The sequence below is a fragment of the Monopterus albus genome, unplaced genomic scaffold, assembly GCF_001952655.1.
Source record: "Monopterus albus unplaced genomic scaffold, M_albus_1.0 scaffold14.1, whole genome shotgun sequence".
Lineage (NCBI taxonomy): Eukaryota > Metazoa > Chordata > Actinopteri > Synbranchiformes > Synbranchidae > Monopterus > Monopterus albus.
In genome coordinates, this window is record NW_018127894.1 from 3,582,616 (window position 1) to 3,597,800 (window position 15,185).

Genomic DNA, 15,185 nt, shown 5'->3' on the forward strand with positions numbered 1-15,185 from the left:
TATATACATACTGTGTAAATATATATCTATCTATATATATCTATATCTATATCTATATCTATATAGATAGATAGATAGATAGATAGATACACATTAGGCAGAAAAGCTTCCAGATTGACATATACAGTGGTTATATTTACAGTTTATTGCACTGGGGTGATTGCTGTGTCCTGTCATAAAACATGGATTAACTGTTTATCAGAGTGATGGAATGGGTTAAGAAACTGTCCTTGTGTCTGGTTGTTAGGGCGTGTAGCACTGTCTAGAGGGGAGGAGCTCAAACTGTTTATGTCCAGGATGTGAGTGGTCTGCAGAAATCTTCTCTGCCCTTTTTTGACCTGTGAGGTGTACAGGTGCTCCATGGAGGGAAAGGGGGCTCAGATTATTCTTTCTGCCGTCCTGTCTGTCTGCTGGAGTCTGTTTGTGTCCTCTTTGGTTGCTGAGCCAAACCAGATGGAGGTGCAGAGAACAGACTCGATGATTCCCCTCTAGATCTGTATCAGCAGCTCCTGAGGCAGGTCAAACTTCCTGAGCTGGTGCAGGAAGTACATCCAACAAACAAATACCAAGATAAACCAATTAAAGGTTGGACAATTTAATTGGCTAGGAAAAAATTAAAATCAGTACGCAGATGGAAAGGATCCTGTGGAAAGAAGTGAACGGCATTGAGGAAGGGAAACGGGACCATTTTCAATGAAGTTATGACAGCCATTATGTTGTCAAGAGCCCTTTGCCTCTGCCGCTTTGGCTTCCTTGCTGCGTGGGAGTGCATAGCAATGTGTTTCTGAAGGGAATGACCTTGTTTATTGGCTTGATTGAAAGTCGTGAGGAAAATAGGCCGTTTTCCTTCCTCACCGGACTGATGTTATTTCCTTACCTAATAAACACAGCAATAGGTGAAGGAACACTGGCACAAGACATGAATTCCTGGGTGATTTTACGTCACATTATCCTAAGGTTGTTTCTTGAATTTTATTGTCAGAGTTTACAATGTTTATCAGTAAAACAGAACATCATGAGAATGGCATGGTTGGCATTAGTTAATTCCTGGTATGCTCTACTGCTTTATTTTAAATAGAAAACTGTAAATGCTTGTAAGTTATCAGGTGTATGCTGCACAGTAAGATGGATATACTGTGGTTTTAGCATTTCTGGAAATAAAGTGGGAAGACAAATCTGATTAATTAAGCCTTTGCACGATTACACTTGCTTTGGGTAACATTTTCCTTCAAGTCTGCCCATTTAGCATTTCTAAACAGTAACACCTAACAAATGGTTTATAACATATATAACTATAATATTGTAGTAAGCAGATACAAGTATTTATTAATGTAACTGCAAACCACTACATGAGTGGCTGTAATAACATAAAATATGCCGATAACAATCTAATGTCCATCTACCGGGTGTTAAGCTGAAGCAGAAAATTTGCATACAATGGAAATTCCAGCACATACAAGGGATGTCTAGGTTATTCATATTCATAAACACCTACTAGATTGAACTCAGATGGAGATTTTCGGCCTTTAATATAATACTAGGCTTAATACAAAGCATCTCTTTTTGCAGCCCAGTTGCTAAACAAAAACACTGATATTAGAAGACTGAAAAAACGTGAATTCCATTCAGTGATTACTCAGTTTCTTTTATGTCAAGGGCCAGATTCTCACTTTCTACATCTATACAATAGGTGGCAACTGCAGCATGGTTGTGGGTATGCTTAATAAAAAAATGAACTGTGACAGGACTGTGCTCTACACACCTATCCACACGGTTGCTTTGCTTGGTTACATAAAAAGCAACCCGCTATACATCCTGTACTGGCACTGACTATTGGCACTGGATGCAAATCAGAGGTGGATAATTGTCTGGTATGAATGTTATTTCTAGGACAGTGGGCTTTTTGTCCTCTTTCTATCTGTTATGAAGCAGATTAGCCATGAAGCATTGAGTGCAAGGGTAGAGTGCACACAAGTAGGAATTAGGCCGACAGGCAGGTAGGCCATTCAGTGGTTTTGCTTGGGATGAGTAAAATTATCGGTCAGGCTTTTTTTTTTTAGCCCTACTGCCACCACTGTGCATTAAATGTATTAATTTCCATCAGGATGAAAAGAGTCGTTCAAGATATTTACAGAAACAAAAAATGCTTCTGAAAAGGACCACCAACCCTACCTTTAATGCATATGTCTGGCGCTCCACTGACTGAGCTAACACAGTGCATTGTTCTCAACCTTAGAAGCCCGATTTAACCTCCCCATTAATAATGTTGGAGAAAGGTCATAAAACCACTGGTTCCATACTGGGTGATGGTGATAGGAGGGGAAGAGCGCCTTGGGCCTCCCTGGATCCAGCCTGGCTCTAAAAGATGTTTCAATATTATTTTCACATTTTACTGATGGGGAAGAGTGAAATGTTTCATTACTCAGTCCAACTCCATCCAAGGTGCCTTCCAACAACTCCAAAGTTACTGCCACAGCCATATATCACATTTCTGTATTTAACACAACCATTTACTGACCAATAGCAACTGGCTTAACCCCATGAGCTCTCCCGTCCTCACAAGAAAGCTTAAATAAAAGTTCACACACCTCTCAACTCTGAAATAAATCCAGCATGTAGGTTTACAGGTGGCTACCGAGGCAGTTCAGAAGAAAAATTAAGGAAACCCAGCTGGAATCACCTGCATTTATGTATAAATGTGTCTTAAAATATGGTGAGATCTTTATTTTAGTTATAATTATGAGCAAACACAACCTAATTCAACTAATAACACACAAAATACTGAATACATCATTTCAACAGTATAGGTTGGAGTCTGTGCACCCCTAGGATAACAGCATTAGCAAAAGCTAACTGGAGTCAGGGGACAACAAACATGGAGTCCACTCAGGGGAAACAAGAATGGAGGTGTGGGTTAGAGCTTAAAAAAATAAATCACTCATCTTGTGGTTGATCTGTATTAAGCTGGAAAGGGTTACAAAGTAATCTCAAAGAGTTTAGATATCCATCAGTCCACAGCTAGAAGTCTGCACCCAGCTAAGGTGACTCTAAAGGCACAACGCAGAATGTTCAATGAGGTAAGAAAGAAGCCCAGAGCAACAGAAAAGGCAAACCCAACATGCTGTGATTGACACCAGACAGCCACATCAGACAAGGATGTGGCTGAGCTGAAGCAGTCCTGTGAGGACGAAAGGTCCAGAATTCCTCCTGAACATTGTGCAGGTCTGATCCACAGCTACAAGAAGTGCCAAAGGTGATTCGACCAGTTCCAAGGGTTCACTTACAACACTATGAATGTTTAATGGGTCTGTTCATTAAAGACACAAAGCTTTTAACTGCTCATGTCTTATTAGCTTAAACACAATGTGTTTGTCTAGACATGTGGGTTAGGTGAAGATCAGGTCGCATTTTATGAAGAAATGTATGCATTAATGGTTCACATACTTATTCAGGCCACTGCTAAACAACTTTAGAGGTACCAGAAGGTGAATTATTCCACATCTGGTAAAGGCTAACAGCTTCCCCCCATCTCCGGCCTAAGCACCAAGCTAACACTTGACACGTGGATGAGGAACATGGTCACCTCCCAACCCCCCAAATATGGAAGTAACAGAAATTTATGCAGACGACATTACTTTAAAGTTTTTCTCTGTAGCCTAATGTGCAACAACTTGATAAGGGCGGCTCAGGTGCACCTTTTTCTGCATCTGGCATCCAGTTTTACACAAGAAGACAGTTAATTCTTGCTAATTAAATTTGATCAGAGCATCCAATTAAAACAAGACCTAGAAAATAGCTTTTAACTCCCCGCTGAGTTGTATGTGAATGTGCAGTGTGTGTGTGTGTGTGTGTCTGTGTTTGTGTGTGGTTGTATGCTTAAGCATCTCACATGCCGTGTGTGGAGGAAGAAGTGATTAATAGCAAGAGCAAAATAATAGGGATCAAGCTTCAGAAGACACGCACAAACCCACATGGATGTCTGCGCATCCACTGCCCACAAGTAGAAAATTGCTTATTAAATACTCGCAGATCAAAACCAAACACACTGAAGTTCGGTGTAGATGAGAAGGAACACCTGCTTTCATAGCAGCTAATGAAGCCTTGAGCCACAAGCCTCAAGCAGAGCTGTGCAGCGGGCTACAGAGTTCTGCTGAGCTCCCTTCTTTGTAATTCACCTAGATTGTTTCAATTTCCAAACTTCAAACCCAACCAAGTGACACCACTTGAAGCCATTTATCAGATTTCATGCAGCTCCCTCCACAGCCACAAAAGGTTTATACAACAGTTTTTCACATACCAAACAGACTTGAGTGTGTAACAATGTCTGATCTTGGTATTTAACATCTAGTAACTAAATTATTATTACAAATTCTATGGTTAAGTATAAAAAAAAAAAATCACCGTTTCTACTTTAATACAGGAAATATGGAGATATGATGCTTTTAATGATATTCAACAAAATCCTCCATCTTTCACTGACATTAACCAAAGTGCTAAACCTAAGAGGAACTTCAATGTGGTACATAAATGTATTGTTTTATTTACCTAAAGTACTAAAAAATGTTGCCTCTGATTTTAAATTACATAATTTTTCAGATGTTCATGTTGTATATTGTTTAAATTGCAAGGTTACCTACAGTTTAATGATTTATTTAGTTTTTTTTTTTAACTGACATGATGAAAAACAAATAAAATACACTCCATGCTACACATCTGTACAGACTCAGCAGTTCTAAACATATTAGCACCTAATTTCCACAATCTGGACCTCTAACAAAATACTAAGAACTTATGGATATTGACATCAGTTGATGAACATTTTTCGACATAGCTGTTTCTTAAAAACTCAAATATAACCAACTAGTGGGTGCTTGCCATTACAGTACATAACAAACTAGCACTTTTTCTTTTCCCTTATAATTAGTACCAAACTGTGTAGGCTTTTTTTTGGAAATGTCCTAGTAATTAGCAGCTAAATACCAGCTAATTTATAGGAAATGATGCACTATGTTTCCAGGGAATTGGAAGGAAAATACAGCACCCACACTGGAAAGCCTTGCCCCAGACCTTTCTATTTTTACTTTAAAAAGATGTAACTTCTCAATGACAAACATCACTTTCTTCAGCTGTATTTGTCAGTGCCTAGGTTACATTTTTGACAAACAGCTGATGTGCATACCCTACATGCAAGTTCACACACACAGCCAGGACAAAAACTAGCCACTCATACTGCAGCACCTGTCAGCTGGTGTTCTGGGACAGCCAAGGGCTTGTTTGTTTGTTTGTTTATCTCTCTCTCTCTCCCACCCCATTTCTATATATATATATATATATGTGTGTGTGTGTGTGTGTGTGTGTGTGTGTGTGTGTGTCTCTCTTTTTCCCTCTACACCCTCTCACCTCTCCACCTGCTGTTCCTTCCTTCACTCCATCCCACCTCTCTGTCTGTCTCACTTCATACCAGCCATCATACCACCATGCATTAGATCTCTCTCTCTCTCTCTCTGTGTCTCTGCACCTGTGACTGACAAACAGACTCCCTCAGTCTTTCTCTGCCTTCCTGCTCATTACAGCCCGCAGGCAGCCACTCCATCACAGAGAAAAGGCAGAGATAAGCTACAAGAGTACACCTGTGTCTGCTATGAATGCCAAATCTAGAGTCAGTGACAGCCAATTCCAGGCCAAATAATGGAATCAGTGAACCTCAGCTTCAGACGAATCAACCTGACAGCTTTATCTCCCACTCCCAATTTCAAAGCATGCTACAAAAGTCATTATCAAATGAGAAAAGCAATCAGTAAAAAAAAAAATGTTGACACGTCCACAATGCAGCTCGCGAGGGATTAAATTTATAAAGCTCATTTACAGAACAGGGACAAAATAGGAAACGTCTTTATTCCATCATTGAGGTGTTACTAAGTATTATTTGATCAAAGAAACTAAAATGTGTTACATCACATCATCATATTATATCATTTATCATCATACCACTACATGCTATATTAATAAACATATTTGAATAAATAAAATGAAACATTCTCAATAAACAACTATCAGCAACAACAATAATAATAATAATAATAATAATGATATGGAAAATGGGGAGGTGCAATAAAAGCTGTGGGTCGGAAATTTGGATAATTCTTTATTGTACAATACTGTAATAATTTCCTAGAACATTTTATCTGGTACCAATAATAAGTAGCCAAGATTCAGATCTTTATTTTCCCTTGAAGGGACATTTGATTTGCAGTAGGAGGACAAAAACATGAACACAACATATAAGAGGAGAAGGGACATTAATCACACTAATAACAGTAACAGCAAAGCAGCCAAGAATAAAATGTAAATATTCTTTAAAAACACAGTAAAGTGCTAATATACTGCTGCTGAGAAATGCAGACAGGACTTAGTGCAAGTTGAGCATAATAATAATAATAGGAAACCATAATAAGGTGCTGCAGAACAAATACAGTTAAGACTTATTAAGTGCATTAATTGCACAAGAAACAAAGGAAAATCTGTACCGATTACATTTTACCCTGGGGGGGTCTTCTTTCTCTGCCCAGACCAAGGGTAAGAAAAAAAAAATCCTCCAATAGAGTGTGGTCAGGGACAGACAAGACTGACCATGTCTTCCTCTAACTCATCAGAGAGAGCCAGTTATTTCGCTGACTATTTTAGACAGACAACTTTTGTTTTGCACAGTAAGGTTCCCAAACCAAGGGATTATACAAAAGGTTCAAATGGACTGGAAAAAATACTTCATAAATAAAATAAGCAATGTTTTGTCCATATTAAAAGTGCTCAGTCTGTGCAGAAAATCTGTGCAGACCTTTTCTGCAGAACGCAGATGTGTTAAGTTCATATTTTTGTCAGCTGTTGTTCCCAGGTTCTTGTACCACTCAACTGCTTCAATAAGTGAGCCCTTAATCACAGCTGGGGGGTAGAGAGAGAAGTATTCCTGAGGTCAATGACCATATCTTAGGTTTTGTTAAGGACGTGGTTGTCACACCGCTCTACAAAGTCTCTCACAACTGGTTCATGATGATCCTGTTCGTAAGGGGAAATTTTAAAAATCCCTCAAAGAGCTGCCATATAAATACTCTAATATTTTTGAAACTTTATTTTCCATACATACATGTAAATCTAAATTCAAACAGACAATATTTTTGCCTTTTTGGGCTTACCTGTTGCAATGATTAATGCTTATTATTAGTTGGTAGTTTACCAGATTAAAACTGTTTACTTTCTCTATAATTGGTACCAAATTGCACAGGTTTTTTTTTTTTTGTTTGTTTTAAACAGGAAGCATATTGGAATTTAAGAATGTCGAAAAGCGCTGGAGGCTTGACGTTTTCACATCACACATGTTTTGTACTGGACCGTGACTGGCATCCAAACATATGAGGTTACAAATCCTGCTCATTCATTTGCTCAGGTTTAAGGTGAGCACAGAGGAAATTTCCTCCTCCTACTCGGCACAGCTCAAACATCAAAATGAAGGAATAATTAACAAAACACATAAGCGAGTGGGGGTTTAGCAGAGTATAGCAGGTTTTTTGGCCTCACTGGTATCAGGATCAACTGACTGTTATAATAAACAGGACTCGGCTCACAGGTCGAGTCTACTCTACAGTAGTTAGCTCCTCCTTTCTGAGCTGTTATCTATGAGCATTCATGACATAGAGAGCAAGAGACGGTGTGTGACAGAGTGTGTGTCCACCACATGATTATAGATTTAGTAAACTCCATCCTTAGTGTGACTCAATCAGCAACTGGTTTGTTGGTTGGATGGATACTGATGATGGGTGTGCGCGCTCATGCATATATACAAGTTCCACATTTTCCTCAAAGTTATGTAGCTGAGCCAGTGTAGCTGAGTGTAACTATGATTTTATTTACTTGTGAGTATATGTGTGTGTGCGTGTGTGTGTACATATATGTATAATGTCACTGCTGGTTAATTAAAAAGCTTTTTGCTGATGAAGGCTGAAACTGATGATTTATAAACTTGAATACACAAAGAAGATTATAGGATTAGTCTAAAAACCTGCAGCAAGTGTGAAGTATAATTAGAATAAAACATGCGTATGTGTCCGACTGCATGGATCTGTGAGTCTCTGCTAACCTCTCCGCTGTGAGTCGATAATTCTGAAATACCACAGTGTAAATCATTGATATTAAATCCATTTTATGTTGTAGGCTGACCCGGAAAAACAAAATCATGGCTACACCTGCTCTCCCGATAATTGGAATAAGACTGAAGATGAATTTATTTCCTGAATTTAAAGTAGTTCCCTGTAGCATCGGGCTCCAATCAAGGTCTCATCTCCCCTATTCATTACACTAATCAATGATGTCCAAATCCTCCAGGTTTACATTCTCAGCATACAATATATGCTGGGCCTAACACCCAATAAGCCAGCTGGACAAGCAAATCGAGCAAATAGGTCAATGGAAAAGGAGAATCAGGAGGCAGAAAGTCATTAAAAGAGAAAAATCCCATCTCAAACTGCTCGTGCCGATCAAAACCTTCAAAACACAGATCAGAGACATGACTATGAGCTACAGGGTGGACTGCAACAGAACTACAACAGGATGAACACAGCATTAACTGTGGTATCTGGTTTAAACAACACACGAGCATAAACATATTGTACTAAAAGCACAAGACACAAGGCAGCGTTCTTCTTGCTCCCATTACAGGTAAAGGAAAGTTAGGAAATATGTCCAAAAAAACATATATACTGTATACAATTTTTTCAAGCTTGTGGACATTTGTAATTAATATTTTTCCTACACAAAACATGACTGAGACATCATATTTTTTATGACTTCATGTGCAAGACAGTTGTTGAAGAATAATAAAAGACCAGCACTATAATGCAGACTTGTCAAAAATATGACGTTATCATTTACATTACCTTTTGACTTATGAGAATCATTTTGTGTTGTAATAACTTCAATACATGAGTCATTCTTAAAAGCAGGAAGTGGTGGAGACCTCAATAAGACTGTTACTCACCAAGGCCAGGCGGGTTCTCGGGGCATGGTGGCAGCGGTTTGAGGGAAGGAGTCTGATTGGTCTCCGGCTGCATGCTCAGGGCCAGCTGCTCGCCCGTGGCCAGATAGCTGGCTAATGTTGTGTTGGGCTTGGAAAGGTTGTAATAATAATAATGATGTCCGCTCCCAGCTGCTCCGGTGCCATTATTCCTCGATCCGTTGCGTCCGTTGTTGAAGCGGCTGAAGAGGTCAAAGCGCTGTGAGTACACGTCGAAGTACAGGATCATCATGATGAGGAAGTGGAGCAGGCAGAGCAGCAGGACACCTTTACAGATGCGCTCCAGAGTCCGGCCCAACATCAGCCGGGTCATGGCCGAGGAAAGTGGCTGTCCTGTGATGGCCAGCCACGACAAAGCTGGCGTGGTGAAGCTACAGGCATGCAGTCATACCGACAACCATGTGGGTAATATCAGCTGCTGTGAGATCTCTAATTAAAATGTGGTTAGATGATACTTCTGCAGGGGTCATGGGGTCATTAAAGAAGATAGGGAGGCTACACCATCAGCTCCACCAAAAGTCTGAGATGCCCGCTGGTTGTGTGTGTACCCAGTTTCCCCGCATGACAAAAGTACTAAAATGTTTCCATCAGCCTTGATCCCAGAAGATTGGTCATTTAAGAACTAGTAATGTTTCATTTTAAATATGGCAAATATGTATAAATACCAAGTTCAGTGTAATCTAAGACATAAGGCACCTGGTGCATATAGAGTAGGATGGCTCTGATATTTACATGTGATCATATGTTGACTTAGTCACTATCGCAGTGTGAAGTTGCTGCTGCGGCCATGTGGTATGCCACTATTAAAAGCCAATCCTATCAGTCCAAGAACTAGTGCTCCAAACAGCCAACCAAAAGTGATCCCAGCGATGGCACACGACTGGCTGCCGCTGACAAGCGCTCATCAGTTTGTTGACAAGAGCTGATGTTTCGGTAAACATATGGCGTCATATCAGTCACATTTGCAGTTTGTTGGTTGGTGATCACCCAAATGCTGGCCTCTTGGTTGGTAGCCTTAAACCAGGAAAGTCTCGGGCCCCTGGAGGAAAATAAAGACAAAGGAAAATAAATTAGGATGAGGCCAAATCAATGCTAAATGCTATTTAATTAAACTGATTATGTTTAAGTAAATGGATGGCTCTGTGCTGTTAAATAATGTTAATGTTTTTAGCTGTGCATTTTCACTCAATACAGTGACCTGTTGTATTATTCCCTGCACAAAATCAAACTGAACATTATCGATCTTCCTCTGGCATTTTAGGCCTATTGAGTGACCTTGTTCTTATTCCATACAGCCTGATTGAAAAGAGCAATAAATTTAGAAGTTCACTCTCAGTAGAAAAAGAAATACACTTGACAATTTGACAGAAACAGACTAAACAACAAAAGCATCAACAGACACAAGCAAACAAGGAGCCTTGACTGGGGTGGTTCGGCTGAATTGACATGCCAAGTCAATTTTCCAGTCAAGTGGTTTAAAAAGCATTTATGGTGGAATGAAATGGCAAGTGGGAATACTCAATGCGGTGACCATATGAGCAAAGGAGAACAAGAGGGGGCACTTAGAGCTTTTCCCACTGGTGATGCTTTCTGTAGGTTTATGGTGTTTCCAATCAGTGAATGAAAAGAGGAAGATGAAGCTGAAGCAGACAACAAACCATGAATGACATCGGACTCTGTGACGACAAATCGACAGCCATGAAAATATTTTTGCAAAATTACACTGTAGAACTGATACATCGACCACGATGAGAAGAAGAGATACAGTTGAATAACATCTTTAGCATAAAGCTATTATTATGTCATTCAATATCTTGTCAGTTTTGTATATACTAATCTGATACTTTAACCTAAACTACTTGGCCTGGGTGTTTTGTAGTGTAAAACCATGTTAAATAGAGCTGGATATCACAACTGAACACATTTTTGGTAAGGACCAACATTAGTCTGCAGAACCAAGAGATGAAAGCTGATCCTGAATGGGAAGGAGAGGGATTGTGTTTAAGTTTCCTAACAAAGAAGTCATTTTTTAAACGTTGTCAGAGGCAGCTGCCTTGGCAAAAATTGTTAATCTATTATTAATTGGTGTCATCAAAGAAGGTACAGTAGGCTGCAACTAACGATTACTCATTTCAGATTAGACAGGAAGAGGCTACAGCAAACTAAAACATATGTAGGGTGGCTGAGCTGATTGCTGCTGCTTGTCCAGACAGTTGGCTGCCTCTTACAGCGCCTGGCTTTTGTCTGTGGGCAGCAAAGTCTAGACTGCCAAGACTGAGTCTCAAGGGGTCTGTGTGTATGTGAATGGTGCGGTTGTGAATGCGTATGAAACTTGCTAGTTAATAATATGAGCAAATGACCCAGACCACGCATGCCGATCACACGACAATGCTGGTGCAGGTCAGGGTTTATTTCCTAGCCACGCTGTTCTTCAGTGACTAAATGGGCTGGCATGTGATGTTATCAGGCCGAAATTCTTCAAACATGTAGTCAAGCAGTCAGACAGAAAAGTTGTGCTCCATTTTCTGCTTCATCCACAGAGCTCAGGGGAAAACAGGTTGCCCACAGTGTCCAACAGGTGTTGAACCGTATGAGAGTGAAGTGTAGCACTGTTAAGAATCAGCAACAGGAAAACAGAAGAAATGAATCCATAAACAGGATCAAGGTCCTTCTCTTCCCCAGACATCCAGCTGCAGAAGATGCATCAGATAACTGAGCAGATACAACACAAACCAGTGCTTTGTCTCTCATGTGGGGTACAAAAACAAAGAAAAAAAAAGCTAGAGCCACACGCGGTTCAGCCTTTTTATTGACTTTTCACTCAGCTGACCTTTCTCAAATACTATCAAGTTGTTGTTTTTTTATGTTGAAAAAGGTCAGCAGACCAAAACAAAAGACAATAAGAGAAAAGTGCAGAGAAAATTCTTTCGTTTGCTCTCTTGGTTCTGTCTCCCTCTACCTCCTTTCTCGCTCTGGGACCTCTCACAGGGATTGTCTATATGACAGCACAGGGTGTTCACTTTCAGCTTAATATGTAAACCTCACTTTGGAGAGACAACAAAACAAGGAATAAGTCTACGAAGACAGTGAGGATTACAAGCCAGAGAAAGACCAAGGACAGAGAAAAGAAAAGACAGACAGCTGTGGTAATAGAGAGAAATAGGTCCTTAATGTAATAAGTTTATTCAAGGATCCCTGGCTTTTTAATAATAGCAATAAATGCCATAACAGTCTGAGGAAGTCTAAGAAACCAACAGAGAAATGCTATGAATGTATGTGGAATACGAATGCCCATTTTTATCTCTATTACGTTTGTTAAATGAGCAGACCAAGGAATCCAGATGTCCAGGGGAAGAGTTTAAATAGCTGTAGTTCAACAAATCAGAATCAGCTTTATTGGCCAGGTGTGTTGGACACATGAGGAATTTGACTCTGGTACAGTGGCTAATGTGAGGTGAATACAAGGCCGTGGTTTAACAAACATATTAGATATCAGTTACCCACTGGTCTTCATTGGACTGCGGGATTTTTATGTTATGTGTGTATGTTATGTTAGGCTATGTGTCATTTTGAGACTTCAGGTTATGCTGTTGCTGTACTTTTACCCCTTTTCTGAAATAAATTTCTCACCCACAGGAGACAATAAAGGGACCTTGACCTTGAGATGACCATCATCATCATCATCAGTGAGTAGGTACAGTAGGTAACAGACCACCAAAGATGGAAATGCATACCAGACAATCAAAGCAAGATTAATGAAAACAACAACAGTACAGTACTGTATGTAATGGCCTCATCTTCATAATGTATAAGGCTTTGTGTAGCACATTCCATTGTGTCTCCCACCACAGAAATTAGTGGGCGCACTCACCGCTGTGTGAAGCTGCTGCAGAAAGTGCAGCTTCAGTGACAGAGGCTGACAACCATGCTACTGTAACTCATTCTTCAGGGGATGGTGGATTAATCCTAATACTGTGAAAGAGGATGTAGCCATAGTGAGCTTCCACACCTTTTACATATCATTTAACTACTGTTTGTTGTTCACAAAACCACTGACACCACAGTCTGAGCCAGTGCCAATGCATTCTTCACACTCCCATTTCATTTCAGAAGCTTAACTTTTAATGCACAACAAACCAATATACTATAGCCTGTAGTGTGCCACCAGAACACTTAAGACTTTTACTGTTTAGACATGTATAATTAATAAAATTACATTTTAAAAATCTACAATAACAAGACAGGTTTAAGCTGAATTCATATTTTGCACAGGGGAAGACTCATGATAGAAAGATCCAGTTATAGCCAAACTGATCGATCAACAGAAAACTGATCTGCACCTATTTTGGTAATCAATTAATTGTTGCAGTTCAAGCAAAAATAGTGAAACAATGCTAAATATTCTCTGATTTCTAAAGGCAGTTTCCTGCTTTTCTTATTTTATTTAAACTAAATATTTTTCTATATTGGGACCTTTCAGTCAAACTAAATGACCTCATCAACAGATTAATCAATAATGAAAATAATGATCAGTTGCAGGCCAAGGGCCAATAAATAGTTGCAATCAATATTTCAAAGTCATTAATCTGTGTTTAAATTTAACAGAATCTTAAGGGAGGTAATGGGGTAATAGGGCCTGGTTGAAGTGGCCATGCTACACCTGCATTAATATGATTGGACGTTCCAAGTCAGCTGGTTGCCATACAGCCAATGGAGTGTGAAGCACAAATGAAGACAGTATATGTAAAACAAGTTTTCTGTGTGGCTACACAAACTTTTTAAGGCTTTAAATAAACTCTTTAATACACTACTTGTTTAATAATTTCTGCTCTTGTCACATAAATGTAAGGGATGCCTCACTTGCATACTTGAAACTCTCGCGTGCGCACACACACACACACACACACACACATCAAGAAGTGCATTTAGATGTAGAAAGGTGCCAGCTAAAGCTAGCATGATATCTACAACATCTGTATCTTAGAATTTTAATTGCTTGCCAGACGGGTGGCCAGACTGTTATTTTGTGATGGTACATACTTAATAAAGTCTAGGCCAAGCATATGCTGGAGGGAGAGATGGTCTGTGATGGAACAGAGGGCTTTTAATGTGAAGGGACAGCTCAAAACAAACTATGCTGTCAAGAACAAGAATTGCTGTCATGTTGTCAGATTAATGATTTTATCTAAAATATGTAAAGGCAGAGCTTTGTGTCAGAAATCATAACTTCCACAGTTTAACTGTGTGCGAGCTGCTCTGGAAACACTTTGTCCTCCTGTGTTAACCGCTGGTCAGCTGGACCACATGTGCAGGGCCAAGCGGTCAAAACCGAGCTTGGGGAATTGTAGCAGGTAACCTTTCAGTCACAAGTTCAGTTCAGTCAGTCTGCGGCATCGACTGAAGAGAATATGGCCACCATGGTGGCTCCCACGAGTGGCTGCTTCCAGTATAGATCTTAAATCTGGCCTCTTCCATTTTACTGGATGAGACATGAGCCAAAATTAAAACACCAACCACGAACATAATACTAAGGACGAGCCCCCTGACCTCAGCTCCTTAGTCGACTTGGCCATTCTGATTGACAGACAACTGGGTTATTCCTGTACAGAGCGAACAGGGCGGCAGTCAGCCCCACGAACCCGAGCCACAGCGGAACCACCAGTCGAGGCCCGGGTTCCTCTCCGTATGGGGGCCACCAACACCAGCAACCGCCACTTTCCAGAGGAACCGATGGACCTGGGACACGCCCGTCTTCACCCCGAGGAGCGGGCCCGCCATATCCGCACCGGGTCATGCCTGTACTGTGGATCACCAGGACACCTCATCGCTGCCTGCCCGGTGCGGCCAAAAGAGCGGGTCCGCCAGTGAAAGTGGGGACACTGACGGGCCGTTCCACCATTTCCACCAGGTCCATCACCAGCTGCTGTCTTCCTGTGCTCTTAGAAACCGGCGGCGAGAGGTTTTCCCACCTGGCTCTCCTGGACTCTGGGGCCGGGAGCAATCTTATGGATCTCGGTTTGGTGGAGCTACTAGGCCTGGCCGCCGAACCATTGCCCCATCCCATCGAGACCTGGGCCATCGACAGCCGACTGCCGACCCTCATCACACATCGCACTCCACC

At 40.6% G+C, this 15,185-nt stretch overlaps 1 protein-coding gene across 2 annotated transcripts in view; it reads right to left on the reverse strand.

Annotated features, from left to right (window-relative positions):
• b4galt2 (UDP-Gal:betaGlcNAc beta 1,4- galactosyltransferase, polypeptide 2) overlaps positions 1–15,185 on the reverse strand; it is a 135,091-nt gene that overhangs the window by 104,506 nt on the left and 15,400 nt on the right. For both annotated transcript variants that reach the window (XM_020591609.1, XM_020591610.1), the window contains exon 2: positions 9,029–10,103. In XM_020591609.1, coding sequence (XP_020447265.1) covers positions 9,029–9,377 — 349 coding nt within the window. In that variant the 5' untranslated portion in view covers positions 9,378–10,103. The remainder of the gene's footprint in view (positions 1–9,028; positions 10,104–15,185) is intronic.